Consider the following 16160-nt stretch of genomic DNA (forward strand, 5'->3'; position numbering starts at 1 on the left):
CGAATTTTTTAAAGATCATACAAATTTCAAAGCATGGCATTTGACAAAACTTTCTGAAGTAAATTCAAATTCAAAACTTATATATATTACAGAATAATGTTTGTACCCTTTGGAAAATTCTTCCTTCAAAAAAATCGTTTATAAAATCGATAATTTACAAAAAAAAAATGTACTTATAAATTAAATAAAAAAATAAATTTATCATTAGCATCTCCGGAACACAATAATAGATGTAGACATCATCGATTTTTATTTTCCATTTATTTTTTTAAAAAAATATAAAGAAAACTGTGTCTGCGGATAAAATGATCACCACTACTATCTATATATCAAACTGCCTTTTCTTTTGTACTTAGTTGTTAAATATAAAATTTAAAATAATATGTAAAATAATACGTTTAAATTGAATTATTAATGATGCTGTACGTTTGCAAAATTTAGAGGCAATTGGTACCCCGAATTGTAATGATACATTCGAATCTAGGCCCCGATATGTTCGAATGTTTAAATGTTAACAAGTATACAGAGATTAGCATCATTAAAATAAAATTTCACGGACCAAGTAATGATTGGTGACAAAGGTTGAATATTGACTGCATGCTACTGTGTTGCTTAATATTGAGAGGGATAAGAAGGAAGTTATGGATGATTTGAAGCTACGTAAAAATTGTCTGTCTTGGCCTCTTGTTCTTTTTTTTTTTTTTTTTTGGGGTATTTTCAAAGCAGCTTCAAGCCATAATTAAAAGTTGTCAGTGTGCTTAAATTATGTTAAATTTCATCTTAAAACCAATTGGTGTTAAGTGAAGAGCTCCAATCGATATATAAACACATGTTTATTCACACACAATTAGTGTGAGATTATCTCATTTTAATACTCTCCCTCACGCATAGCATGACCAGGCCGAGTAACAATCCCGCTTAAGCTTCGCATAGGTCGGACCAAATTCAAACTGTGTAAATGGACAAGGCTCTGATACCATATTAAATTTCATCTTAAAACAATTGGTGTTAGGTGGAGAGGTTCAACCGATATATAAACACATGTCTATTCGCACACACAACCAATGTAAGATTATATCACTTCAATAAATTCGACCGAGCAATATGATTTAAGTTTGTGCGAGACAAGATCCCACCCGAGGTTGTTGAATGAAATAACAGACTTAAAAAAGGTTAGAAAACGGACCTAACAAAACAACTCTCACAACAACAAAAAAAACATTCATAACTGTATTCATCCCTACTAACAAACAACATTAAAAATACCAAAACCCGCAGCCACACATAAAAAAAGAAAGGTCAATCCATGAGTTTAGATATATGTTCAAGATATTCACCAAGATGCAACCATTCTACTAAGTTCACATTTTATATTTTCTTTGAGCTCACTTAAGTTGATGTGGTTTTCAACAAAGTCAACAATCACGAATTACGGCAAACAAATCCGATTTATTGTAAAAGAATATGCTAAATCAAAGTCAAACGTTGTAATTGTCAAAATAGCCAACTTTTGGTTTATTTTTAATGTGTAGCCAATATACCACATTAACAGTAAAAAAAATACAAATTTGCCATTCATTTAAATAATATCAAATCAAAATATTTAGAAGATTCCCGCGTCCAAAAATGAAAGAAATGAAATTGGAATCGTGTGAATAAATGCCAACTAAAACAGATTCATCGTGATAAATGCATATCTAACAAATCCACCGTGATAAATGCTTATCTTTCAAACACGCATCAAAACCTACACCGCACGAGAAAAAAATTCAAAAACAAAGTCAATTAACAGCAATTAACAGATATTAACGCTAATTAACTGGATTAAAATCGTTCAAACACCTACATAACTGCAATTAACAGATATTAACGTTAATTAACAGGATTGAAAATCGTTCCATACATGAATCAGCTGGGAAGAACAAGGAAAAAATTCAAAAACAAAGTCAAGTAACAGCAACTAACAGATATTAACGTTAATTAACATGAATCAACATTGAATTAAACAAGAATTATTTCTGAAATCCAAAAAATAAACATAAATAACACGAATTAACAAACATTAACACGAATTTAAATGAATTAACCAAGAACTAGTTTCGAAATCCCCAATCGAAACCCTAGAATTTCACACTCTGAAATTCGACAAAGATATGGAAAATTCAAAGACTAATTACCTGAGACGAAATCCGACCTCCGACTCCGCGAACTCGGCAACGAACTCGATGACTCGATCGGAGCTCGGAGCGGCGGCGAGGGAGTCGGCGAAGGGCTCCCATGCCTGGTCGAGCATCCCGCCGGAGGGATAAGCGATCGTGATGCCGTTGTCAGAGACCTGGTTGTGCTACGCCGTGATGGTGATCCCGATCACGGATCGTGTCTTGAGCGTCCTCAGCGAGGCAAGTATTCCGGAGCGGAAGACCGTCGATCGGAGCAGCGACGTGTCGGCGCGGGATCCCGACGTGCCGTACGACGGCGTGAAGTTGGGCGGGAGAGGGAAGAGCTTCGAGGATTCGAGGAGGAGCGATCTCTGCGCGGCTTCCATGGCTGCTCTAGTGGAGAGAGAGAGACGTGTAAGGGAAAAAAAAAAAAAAAAAACTCAACAATAACTCCTAACTTGCTATCAATTATATATCATATAAACATAAATATGTTAGCAATCAAAATAGAATATCTTGGCAATCAAATCATAAATATGTTAGCAATCAATTTTGATTTTCTTTAATTATATTTTTTTAAATTAAAAAAGGCAAAACTGGAAGCAAAATATTGGCTTGAACGCCACGTCAGCGAAATTGGCTATTTCTCAAAATAAATGTAAATGTTGGCTAAAATGCAATCTCAACGTTTGAATTTGGCTAGTTCGTCTAATTTTTCAAAATATAATAACTAAAATAAGAACAAGAAATATATGTGCTCAAAAAGAGCTGTTATTGAATATGAGAATATGAGTACAAGTGCAGCTACGTATGGACCGTGTTATATTTATTTATAGCAATATCCCTAACATTCACATAGTTAATTTTCGTATAAACGTTTATGCCCACATTAACTTTCAGATATGTAACGCTTTTCTATTTATTACATCACTTGCAATATTTAATTATGATTTTAACCCTCTTGGACCAGGCTATCATCGAGCTGGATTCATTTGTTCGTCCTGCGAGCTCGAGCTGGATTCATTCGTTCGTCCTAGTGATATATTGCTTCGTCATCACTCTCTCATCGAATTAGTCATGCTTCTTATTGTCCATTTTTTGATATAGGCCTTCGGAATTGGGTCCAAGTCATTGGGCCTTCTAAATGGACGAAATCGAGTACCAACAACTGTCAAAACCAATGGATATTGTCCCCTCCGTCCGCCAATAATGAACTGTTACTCTCAAATTGTTTAATTTTGTGTTGCTTTGTTTTGTTTTTATTTTATTTTAATTATTATGTTTTTTTCTTTTCCCTTTTTTTCGTTCTACGTGTCAAGATAAGAGAGGCTTTTTCTTTTTGTTTATTTTATATATATATAAAGTTTCAAGCATCTTTTTCCTCATTTTTACTCGTGGGTGTTTATGTAAATTTGCTAAAGAAAATAAATAAATAAATAAAATTTTAGTTAAGAGAAGGTTATTAGGTAAAATATGGTATTTATTTGGTCATTCACTAAAATGATCTTAGAAAGGTAGCAGAAGCAAAATAAATATTTGTCTCTTTTGGAGAGAGATATCTAACGGTAATTTGGATTTTTTAAATGTCAAACTCTATAAATAATAAAATATAATTAGTATAGTGTACTCTTTCAATTATAACCAATATGGTGTGTAAAAACTCAAGTTTGGTTTCAAAAAATCATTTCAATTGCGAAAAGTCATATTTTTCATTTGGTGGTTATTTTGTCGATTTCATTTTTCAGGCGTTACCGGCAATTGGAAGGCATATTTTTCCTTTCGTGATAATTTTGTCAATTTTCATTATCATGTCGTTTCCAACGTAATGTCGTTATTTTTGCATGCTTCTCTAATTATCGTTGCATCTCTATCACCTGTTGGTTCTCTCTCTCTTGCTCTTCTTCTTTTTCTCTGCTCGTCGTGAACTCCCACCATCCTCTTGACGTTGTAGAGCTTTAGTTCCGTTGAGAAGCTCCACCATCACCGTTAATCCCGATCTTTACTTAAATTTCCATAGGTTTGTGTTTTTTCACTTTAAGAACTAATTTTGGGTTAGAGTTTTGACATTTGTTTCTAGATGATGTTTAGAGCTTTTATTTAAAAAAGCTTTTCACGAATCTTCACTTAAAGTTAAAAGAAACACTGGGGCTTTTTTCTTCACTGACTTTTCTCATAATTGAAATTTTGGAAATGGAGTTTAGAACTTTTATTTTGTATTTGCATTATGAGATATGAATCGGAAGCTTTTGTTTTCTCTATTTTTTTCAATATATATAGAAAGGTAAATTAATTTGCTAGTGCCTATTTAGAATGGTTCTGCAGATAGAATAGAAAAAAAAAAAAGCTAGCATGATTCTTTAGTTGTTTTTGTTGTGATAAATAATCAATTAATACACATTAATTCATTGTGGTTGATATTTACATGCTCATCCACCAAATGTTTGACTAAATTCTTGTCAGAAAAATCTAACACTATTCCGCTATATAATAGTCTACTATTCTTATATGACTGATTTTAAGGGATATGCAACCTACATTTGGTGGGTTTCATAAATCCATGCTTATATTCTCCAAGAATTGTGATGAGAATATAAGAAGATGGCTTGGCCGATTGTTAGGCATGGAAGAATGCCATGCGAAAATTCATTACCTCGGGAATCATCTCTTCCTAGGTCGGAATCGAGGGAAGAGTTTTGAAAAGTTGGAGAGGAGAGTGCACGAGCGGCTAGAAGGGTGGATGGCAAGTGCAATTCCAAAGTGGGTAGAAGTAGAAGTAGAACAACCTTGGTCAAATCGGTTATCCAAAGTATACCATCATACGCTATGGCCACCTTCCGTCTCCCAAAGTACTTTTGTGAATCACTTGATCAAGTGACTCGGAAATTTTGGTGGACCGGGACTAATGACAACGAGGGTTTTACGGCTTGGGCGAGTTGGGATTCAATATGCTAACCCAAAGGCGGGGGAGGACGTGGGTTTAGAAATTTTGATGATATAAACTCATTCCTATGTAAATTAGGATGACAAATGGCAACGGTATTGCAATTCGAGAGGGTTTTTTGTGCCATTCAAAGGCGATGAATTTGGGAGGATGGAGAGATATCATGTCGTCCAAAGAAACCATGCATAACAATTCGTGCTTCCTTGTTGGAAGTGTGAATATTTAATCGCATCCCAATTTTGGCTTGTAATTGGATTCCCCAAAAACCAATGTTGAGATTGAGGGCGGGAGTTGGCCTTCCCCTGATCAAGGTGGCAGAGCTGTTTAGAGAAGGTTCGAGAAGATGAGACGCTCATAAAATTACTCGATGGTTAGGTGAGGGAGTTTCACGACAGACATAAACAATCCAAGTACTTGGTGCCCTCAAGAGACGACAACACCTTCTGGATAGGCACAACAAAGGGAAAGTTCTCCACCAAATCTACTTATTGGGCCAAGTCCGAAGATGCATTCAATCTTAATGAGGCTCTATGGAATCGAATCGGGAATTCCAAGGCGCCAAAGAGATACACATTATTCTTATGGAGAGTGGGTCAGGAATGCTTCCTTATGCAGGCAATAATTGGTAGGATCATGCAATTATAAGACTCGGAGTGTGTGGTTTGTTCTGGCGGCGAAGATACGATCTTCCACATCTTCTTCAGGTGTCCGGTTGTGTGGAGTTTATGGCTGGTCAAAATGAATATGACCCGATGAGACGTGGTGGGAGTGTTATCCAGGAAAAAAGTGTGTGTTGGATAAGGGCAGGTTCGGGGAGGCAAAGGGCAGCTCCGCCTTGAAAGTGGCGATCATTATAGACGCTCTCTGGAAATGGCGCAACGACAAGATTTTCTGCGGCAAGGTTATGACGAACTCAGAACATATCCTATGGGTGCATCGGCGTTACTTGGAGTGTATGGGAAATGAGTAGTCGATTGCTAGAGTATCTTCACCAGTCGAAGCGTCGAGTGGTGAAGATCAATGTGGACGCTTCTTTCTCCCCAAATCAGGAACAACAACAACATTATTATTGAGAGTGATATTAAGTTAATCATGGACAATCTTAAAGATCGAACGGATTGCCCATATTGGACCTTAGTTCCCATGTTTGATCAGATCTTGACAGTTGTGAGTTCCTTTGATGTAATAACGTTTAACTGGGTGCCTAGAGAAACTAATAGTGTGACTCATTTGTTGTGTTTGAGTCTTGCACTTCGTAGCTTAGAGGGGTTTTGTACTCATAGCGATATCAACCAGATGAAATAAACGTCATTAATGGTGACTCTATTTAATGAAGTTTCCAATTGTAAAAAAAAAAACAGAAAATTAGGAAAATAACCAATTTAAACGTTTGACATTGCTAAATAGTCAACGTTTGGTAAATCTTAGACAAATAGCCATAAATAATGACGTGGCCTAATGTATGAAGGTGACTATTTATCTAAGATTTACGTCTGTAAATACATGAAAATGACTATTTACCAAACGTTGACTATTTAGTAATATCAAACGTTTAAGTTAGCTACTTTCCTAATGAAAAAAAATGATATGCAACCAAAATTTAGATCGACAATTTAGCTACAAATTTCTAAGAATTGATAAAATATATGTACAAATCTTGATAAACAAAGATAACATGTAAAAAGTTGATCAATATTCAAACATATCGAATAGTCTAATTTTTATACTATACGTTTTTCAATTTGGAATTTCATATATACCTAACATATTTTTCATAAAAAAATAGATTTTTGAACACAAGTATGTTTTAGTATTTTTTTTGAAGCATTTTATTTATCGGTAATTCCAATAAAATATTAGTTTTGCATAAAAAATATGATTTTCCGATTGATATTTGATAGGTCAATTGGAAAGCTTCGAAAACACGAGAAATTGTCTCAGTTATCAACATTTGATAAGTTTTTTTTTTTTTTTTTTTTTTTTTTTTTCAATTTCTCACCAAAAGCTTAATTTGGCCAAAAATACTACTAATTCACTTGTACAAATACAATTTTACCCTCAACAATTGATGTCAACAATAGATATCGATTGTTGACATATATGTCAACAAATAGAGAACGATTATTGACATCTATGTCAACAAACAGAGAATCAAAAACTCAAAGATGTCAACGGTAGATGTCAATTATTGAGTTCATGTTGTGGATAAAATTGTATTTGTATAAGTGACTTAGTAGTATTTTTGGCTAAATTAACTTTTTGACGAAAAATTTAAATTTTTTTTATCAAATGTTGGTAATTGAGACAATTTCTCTCGAAAACAATAACAGAATACTTTGTGCTATTTTGGAAAACAAAAAATAACTTTGGTGATTGGTGAGTGCTGACTCAGCCTGGCCCACAAGTGTGATTAGATGACGTGGCAAGATCATTGCGAATGGAAAAGGTGTTGAATTTCGGTTGTGATCCTAATGAAGCCGTTGACTAAAACTACCTATCTTTGAGGCCATTTTCACTTGTCCACGGGTTTTCTCTTCAGCTAATCCAGCTAGTTCTCAATATATATTATAAATACATGTATAATTGGCATTAATTCGGCGATATGAACATTAAGTACACACGTATGAAGAAGGTAAGTCCATTTTTTAAAAAAGTCAGCAAAACAGAGTTGAAACTTGAAAACCAGTATCTCTAGAGAGTAGAGAGAGAAAATATAGATGCCACAGATACCTATAGATCTTTACCGTATTATTTATGATCGAATTTGCTATTTTATTCAACGAATTGGGGTTTATTTAAATTATATTAAATGTATATAAACAGTTTGACCAAGTTTCAAACCACAAGGAAAGTACCCCTGAAACCTATAGGTGACACCACTACCCACCAAGTGGGCTTAAAATAATAGATGAAATAAACATCTAATGTGATCAGTTCAGTCACACATACCATGAACCACATTCCATGCGCTTTCTTTTCCCTAAATAATTGCCGTCACCTAAATTTTATAGGGAAAATATCACGAGTATCCCTCGTTGTTTAATCGAAATACGAGATTTATCCTCTCTATTTTTAGAAATATCAGACATATCCCTCCAGTTTAATATAAATGACATATATATCTCCTAAAAAATGCTATATTACAAATATCACCATTTTCGTTTATTTTTTACAAAAAATATAATTTGAAATCCCCTAAATACCATTAATGAAATAATTTTTTATCTTCTATTCTATATACAAAAAAATTAAATTAAAAAAATTTCTTTATAAAAAGTTAAGGTTTTTTTTTTATAAAGAGAGATTTTGATTTTTTATTATTAAAATAGTAAATAAATATTTATTCTATTAAGGGTATTTTGAGGAGTTCAAATTATTTTTTTGTAAAAAATAAACGAAAAGGGTGATATTTGTAATATAACATTTTTTTAGGGGATGTGTATGTCATTTATATTAAACTGAAGGGATATGTCTGATATTTCTAAAAATAGAGGGGATAAATCTCGCATTTCGATTAAACACGAGAGGTACTCTAGATAAATCTCGCATCTCAAAGTCTCTTTTTTTTTTCTCTCATAATTTTTTATTTTATTTTTCTATTGGTTTCTCGTACCACAAAGATACCCAAAGTCCATCGTGTTCGATGGGCCTAGTCTTACTTTCTAGGCCCAATCACTGACCATTAAATTAAAATTTAAAAATAAAGTAAAGCGAAGACCTTTTTAGTAATGCCCAAATCAGAACCCCGTGTTTGACAGCTACTATCTGTACCGGCCAAAGCAGAAGAGAGGAAGACACGGCCAAAAATAAATCATAAATTAAATAAATCGAACAAACCCCTACAGATCTAACGGCCCAGATCTAATCTTGATAACAAAATTCCAATCCTTACCCCTCGACGCAATTATCGCTCCACTACGCTCTTTCATCATCAAAAGCCAACCTTCACAATCCCCAATTCTCATTTCTCTCTCACACCTCTCTCTCCGAAATCCCTAGATCTAACAACCAATCTCTCTCTCTCTAAGAATCAATGGCCTCGGCTCGGGAAGAAAACGTGTACATGGCGAAGCTTGCGGAGCAAGCGGAGCGGTACGAAGAGATGGTGGAGTTCATGGAGAAGGTCTCCGCCGCCGTAGAAGGAGAAGAACTCACGGTGGAGGAGCGAAACCTTCTGTCTGTGGCGTACAAGAACGTGATCGGAGCTCGGCGAGCGTCGTGGAGGATCATTTCTTCGATCGAGCAGAAGGAGGAGAGCCGCGGAAACGAGGACCACGTTTCCGTGATCCGCGACTACCGCTCCAAGATCGAGACCGAGCTCACCGGAATCTGCGAGGGCATCCTTAAGCTCCTCGACTCTCGCCTCATCCCCTCCGCCGCCTCCGGCGACTCCAAGGTCTTCTACCTCAAGATGAAGGGCGATTACCACCGTTACCTCGCCGAGTTCAAGACCGGCTCCGAGCGCAAGGAAGCTGCCGAGGCTACTCTCACCGCCTACAAGGCTGCTCAGGTATGCATGCACATACATACATACATACGTACGTACGTGCCGTTTGGATCTGGTTTAGCGTTCGGATCTGATTTGTTCTTAGGTGTTGCGGATCCGTTAGGCTTTGGATTGAATTTGATCTCTTCTCGTTGATTATGTGAGTTTTGTTAGGTTTGGCGTTTGGATCTTATCTATTAATGTTGGAAAATTGTGGATCTAGGTATCCAGGACCTTTGTCTCTCTTTTGTATTGACTTCGTATGAACGATGTGAGTATTAATTGTAGTCATTAATATCGAATAGAATAGCCGAAGCCTTATGTCAGAGGGATAATAGATATGTGGAAAATAGATTCTTGAAGTTCTTGCATTTGTATGGTATAACTTCTGAGTTTAATGTATTTATTTCGCTGTTTTTGCCTCTTTATTTTCGTTCGGGTCGTATTTCTCCATTTTCTTTTTGTGGTGTTATTGAAACAACTTTCGTTTTTGGATCTGCAGGACATTGCCAACGCTGAATTGGCTCCCACACATCCAATCCGCCTCGGATTGGCACTGAACTTCTCTGTGTTTTACTATGAAATTCTGAACTCTCCTGATCGCGCTTGCAGTCTTGCCAAACAGGTCTTTTAAATGAAGACTAGGTTTGCTGTGTTATTTCTAGCTTTATTTGCTCGTTCTTGACCATCTTGTGTTTAATCAAATCAGGCCTTTGACGAAGCAATCGCCGAATTGGACACCCTCGGCGAGGAGTCATACAAGGACAGCACTTTGATCATGCAACTCCTCCGCGACAACCTCACTCTCTGGACCTCGGACATGCAGGTAATTGTGTAAATCTTGTTCGAGCCGGCTTCCAGTCATTTTGCATCTCTTATTTGATCTGTTCTGATTTGCGTTTTTCTGTTCTCGATTTAGGATGATGGTGGCGATGAGATCAAAGAAGCCTCCAAGCCCGATGAACAGCAGTGAAACGTAGCTTGATGCGAAGGAAATTAGAGTTTGGGCTTCTCCTTTATATGTTTTTAACAGGAGAAGAACGCTCCTATCTCATTCCGGGTGCTTTTATTCTGAGGTTTTAGGTCATATTCATGTCTCTCTGTTACCGAATGATTGACACACTGAGTCTTTCTTAATAGTCTGTCCTATCAGTTGTGTTTCTATGCGCTTATTGCTTGAAGATAATTTGAAGCTTTTTGCCTGTCAAGCTTGATATTTATCTGTTTGTTGATTATTTATTGTCAACTAGCGTTCATGTTATTTGAAAATTTAAATATTCAAATCAAACGTGCTTATATCATCGAGCGAGCTGATTAGCTCCGTCACCTACTCAGAGCCATTTTCAACCTTTGCCATTTTTAGAAACAAAATGTCAATTGTGGCTCGCATCACCATTGTTAGTGAAAGCAATTTTTTTATTTTTTTTTTTATTTTTAAATCCTTTGACTTTATTATTTATAGAAACAATTGAACATATTTAGCCTTTGATAAATTTTAGAAATTATTAACACTAAATTCGGGGACTATAGAATTATACTTTTCAAACTTTCTTTAGTTTGTTACGAGTAGTAATGTGTATGCTATCATATAAAAAAAGTTGTTGAATACTATCGGAAATTTCAGTATTGAATAGGACGTGGTGGCATGTACATGTATAATGCAAGTTGTTTGGGATTGATGCATATTGATTTGTACTTTACTGCAAATCGGCATAAAAAAATGAGTTTTTCAGTTAAAAATGCCCTCAAGTGTCAATTTGATCTATGTCAGTTGTTTGGCATAAAATGCATATCGACGAAAGAAATTACTGTTAGCTGTCTATATTCTATACATCCGAGGTTTCAACTATATTATTATTAGATTAATTAAAAACAATTAGATTTATTGTCGTAATTAGTAAGATACACAAATCTCATTGTTACAAAAAATAATGAGAAAAATATACTAGTTTGATCTTTGTTTCCTTTTTGTTTTGCTTTTTTAAAGTTAACTATTACATGTGGGTGGATGAAACAGTATGCCCCGATGTATATCTCGGCTACGGGGAATATTTTTTTTGGCTATTTTTGTTGGAGTTGGAGATGGCCAAGAAGAGTAATAGATGAATTAAAAAAACATGAACAGCTTATTCCAATGAGAAACTATCAAAATTTGGACAAAAATTATGCTTGTAAGCTTGATTGGCGACAGCAGACGTAATGATGTGAGTGAGATAAAAAAAAGTTATCACAATGACAATACATCAATCGATAGTAGTGTCAAATTTGAGGACGTTTCATTTTTCTAAAAAACATTAACTTTTTTCTCAAAATTAAGCTTGAGATTTGAGTTAGAGACAGCCAAAAGTACCTCTTGATTGGGTGTAAATGTAATTACACATTTCAAGTTTATCTCAAAACATTTAAAGACTGACTTTTTTTTTTTTCTTTTTTTGGTGTAATCACTCATTTCAAAGTTCAAAGTTCAAACTATGAACTTGTGATCAATCACTAGTTTCTCTTTTTGGCTGAAACCATTATATAACCCCATAGCTCAACTTTTTCATCGGAAGTCGAATAGCAAGGTCTTGTTGTTAGTTTTTGTGTTTGTTTTTTACATAACAATTTTTTGGATTACATAATTATGTTTTTTTATGCGAACCGCTTGACCAAAAGTGGAGATAAGAAGGCTAGAGGGCGAGGCAGTAACTCTGAGCCAAAGTTTGGAGTTGGACCCGCGATAAGATCAAAGAGTGGACCCCACCCAGTTGCTGCCTCGTTCCTTTCAAATTTCACCCACTTGTCGAATTCTTTCTCACTCTGCCTCTCTCTTCTCTCTTCTTTTCTTTTTCTTTTTCTTTGTTTTCATTTAATCTTTTTTTTTCAATAATTGTTTCATTTAATCTGTTGTTTGGTTGGACGTGCTTTTCTGCATATAAAAGGACAACCAGAAGTTGGACGTAGGGTCGTTCCAAACATGCTCGTCATTTTTTTTTATCCTTTCTACCGATTATATTTATATTAATAGCTTGTTTTGAAAGGAATATATTTAACAGATTGTTGGGTATTCCTCTCAAACGAGTCGAAAAATAGCCATTTAATAATGGGTAATTAAGCTAAGTAGCCTCCTGAAAATAGTCAGTTTATTTTTAACCAACGTTCTGTAAATAAATGGTAAATAGTCAGGAGGATTTATTTACAACAAAAATTGGCCGAGACTACCCTTCCATTTTCCCGCCCACTGTCTTCCGGGTCATTAATACGTGATCAGCTGTAATATTTGGATATTAATGCACGCGAAAATCGAGGAGTAATTAAAACCATCAGCTGCGTTCACATTAACACCAACCGCTCAAAAATATTGTTTTCAAAAAAAAAAAAAGATGCCCAAAAATCGCAGAGAAGAAACTGCTCAAATTTGAACCGGAAAAAAGATTCAACACCTTTATTTGCAATCGAAACCGAAACCCAGAGAAGAAATACAGCGACGACGAAGAAGAATGAACACAGGTTAGTAAATAAATCAAAAATACGATTTGTATCGGTCTTGTTTTACTGCTCTTCAGGAAAAAAGAAGAAGAGAGATTTGGCCGCCATCAATGCCGAGCCCGAGCACCCCCCTCCTCTCTCTCTCATCGTCATCGTCTCCTTCATCTCCTTCTCATATCTTCTTTTTCATTCCTTGCGCGCCATCAATGGCCGAGACCGAGCACCACTCACGCGTGTTCCAGCCGAGAAAAAGAGGACAACCACGAGCCGCCGAGGATGCCGGACCGAGAGGAGACACCGGGAAATGACGCGTAGAGCACCGGAGAGTTGATGGCACAGCCATAAATCGTCCTCCTCTCCGCGATCTGCGTCCAAGGTCCCGATCTGCGACACCGCGAAGAACAGTTTTTTTTTTTTTTTTTTTTTTTTTTCCATAGAAAACATATTTACAGTATATCCGTGTAAATAAGAAGCATATTTACAGTATATTCATTGTAAATACACAACATATTAACAGTATATTCATTGTAAATAAGAAGCATATTTACAGTATATTTGAACTGAAAAAAAATTCTGGAAATATTTTTAGCACGAAAATTCTGGAAATTATGAATATATGGAAGACAAAATAATATCAATAAATGAAGAATATATTTACAGAGTTTAACCACGAAAATAGATACTAATTACCTAAAGTCAACGCTAAAAACTTCCAAAAACATAACAATAAATGGGCTATTAATTTTCAAAATCTGCAGGAAATTTCAAATTTCAAATTTGAAAACTTCCCTATTCGGTTTCTGCGAATTAAATAAGGGCAAAAGTGTAAACCTAATTTAATTAATAAACTGCCACGTAAGCAATATGGCTATTTACAGCATATTAACGAAAGGTTGGCCAATTTTAAATTGCTACACTTTCCGTGCCTTAAGCAGCCAATTATTTGTTTAATAATTAACCTTTTATCCGGTTTAGGAAACCGGGAAGTATTTTTTTGAAATTGTTCCAGGCTTTAACATATGTTTGACCGTAGAAGCCTAGAGAATTTCGATGGTTTCCTAACAGTGAGTTTGAGTTCCTTGCGAATATATTAAAATCTCACTTTAATGGCCAACGATGAGCATAGAAATTTAGAAAATCAAATGAAATACTTCTTCTTCGTGCATATTATGCTAATTATAATTAGCATTAGTTGTAAGGAGAGAGACCTTGGATTTTTACTCTAATCTTTAAATTTTTGCACAAACCGAAAATTAAGTGGACCATTACAGAGTTTGATCTTTCCACAATAGCGATGACTAGACATTAACTTCCAACCATCTCCATCGATATATTGTTGGAAAAACATTTGTTATTTGACAATAGTTTGTTTTTCTTTAATTGTTCATTAAAAGACAAAATAATGTGTTGTGAGAGAATGTGTATCTGAAAAAAAAAATACCACATGAAAAAACACTAAGGAACCTAGAGTGTCATTTGTCCCTCTCTCGCGGTTGTTTGTGAAAGCGAGCGCGACATCGGCGACGACGTACCCGTTGGACTCGGGCATAGAGGCTTCAATGGCTCTCTTTGTAGGCTCATTTAAGCATGACATCACGTAAGCATCGTGGCGAGTTCGGCGAAATGGCGCAGTTCGCGGGATCTCTCCATGGCGGTTGTCTTACCAGCAGTCGCGTCATCTGGCATGGTGGATATTATTTAGCGTCTGTTTGTACGAATAGTTGCGTCGTTTAACAAATGATCGTTTGCTCAACGATCGTGTCGTTTACGACTATAACTGTCGTTCAAATTAACAGGTACGACTGTTCGTTATTACAATTCGCGAAAAGGTACAAATTCCTATAAAATTCACACTGGATTTTTGAAATTCGTCACTTAGTTTTCGAACCTATCTCTCCCCCTCTTTGAAATACTTTCGCCAGAACAATTGTTCTTGCCTACATTCGGATTTCACTGCATCTTAGTGCAGTCTGAATTCTAACTTGTCGTAACATGTAGTATTTTTATGTGTGACCTTAAATCATTTTCGACGTACACAAAATAATGATACTATAAAAAAAACGCATCTCATGATTCAGATCCAAACTTCTACAACCAAGAGTTTCACAACATATACTTCTAACGTCATAATGTTATGGTCAATACATGAGTCGGAAACATGTATCCAGTCCTATATATATAGACTATATACCACTAAATATCCAAATTCCCTCTAATTCCATCGTGTTTTTTTTTTTTTTTTTGACCCGAATGTTACAAACAACTCTGTCAGAGAACATGACGTCCTTAAATCAAAAGCCTAAGATCTGCAATACCACCTGAGAAATTCAACAGCTTCTTGGCACTGAAGTTGTGGATTCCGAGTTAATGAAGAAACATAGGACCAGGCATAACATCAAAACATACAAAGACCTCTTTCCAGAATTCGGGATCTAATCTACGCCTATCCAATACATTAGGATATCAAAGCATAATCAACCACAAACAAGCTAGCTAGGTTGACAAAAAAGCCTGAGAGAGAGGTGTTGATGGTGAATCTTAAATTACTAATGTTTCTAATAAACTAGACAAGATTGTTGATGGTGCAAAACATAATGTTTCAATACACCTACATCGATCTAATAAATGAAGCCTAAGCATAAGAACAGCAATCAAGCAGATACTACGTTCATATTTTTCCCCCTTCTTTCCATCGAATTCCGACAGAAATGTTGAAATATCTATGATAAAATATTTACAGATGAACGGAAATTGTTTGCAGATAGCCACTTACAATGAAGTTTGAAAGAGTTTCAAACTTTCTGAAAAGACCTTATTGTTATCCAGTTCACATTAGTATAATTTGACATTTGACTAGGTCAACCAATTCATATTTCCCAACAACTAAACCTGGTCAAGGATATAGCAATCTCCCTCATAGCACTCCAAATGCTACATTTACAAATTTGTAATCAAGTTTTGCTATATAAATTTAAGCTCAGATTGCCCAGATACTGAATACTGATTTAGGCACAAGGCATAGCTGAATCAGCAAAGTCTACAATCATTTTGCAGTTTGAGGTAATATAAAAATAGATGACCAACCTATAATTTCAAAGAGTCACAA

General features: G+C 35.5%; 1 protein-coding gene across 1 annotated transcript; it reads left to right on the forward strand.

Annotated features, from left to right (window-relative positions):
* The first annotated feature begins 8866 nt into the window (after positions 1-8866).
* On the forward strand, positions 8867-10887 carry GRF2 (general regulatory factor 2). The gene is made up of 4 exons (XM_089619350.1): positions 8867-9610; positions 10089-10211; positions 10296-10412; positions 10506-10887. Exons 1-4 carry the CDS (start codon positions 9134-9136, stop codon positions 10557-10559), a joined length of 771 nt encoding a protein of 256 aa, XP_089475476.1. The 5' UTR covers positions 8867-9133; the 3' UTR covers positions 10560-10887.
* The last annotated feature ends 5273 nt before the right edge of the window (positions 10888-16160 follow it).

The sequence above is a fragment of the Urtica dioica genome, chromosome 7, assembly GCF_054948205.1.
Source record: "Urtica dioica subsp. dioica isolate 48M chromosome 7, U.dioica_male_clone48M_v1_H2, whole genome shotgun sequence".
In the NCBI taxonomy this organism is placed as follows: domain Eukaryota; kingdom Viridiplantae; phylum Streptophyta; class Magnoliopsida; order Rosales; family Urticaceae; genus Urtica; species Urtica dioica.

What these genes read in the sequence shown, in the direction of transcription:
- GRF2 (XM_089619350.1), top strand. Translation starts at nt 9,134, where the DNA reads ATGGCCTCGGCTCGGGAAGAAAACGTGTACATGGCGAAGCTTGCGGAG. An exon ending in CCGCCTACAAGGCTGCTCAG is followed by an intron (nt 9,611 to 10,088) that starts GTATGCATGCAC and finishes TTGGATCTGCAG; the next exon opens with GACATTGCCAACGCTGAATT. An exon ending in TCTGGACCTCGGACATGCAG is followed by an intron (nt 10,413 to 10,505) that starts GTAATTGTGTAA and finishes TTCTCGATTTAG; the next exon opens with GATGATGGTGGCGATGAGAT.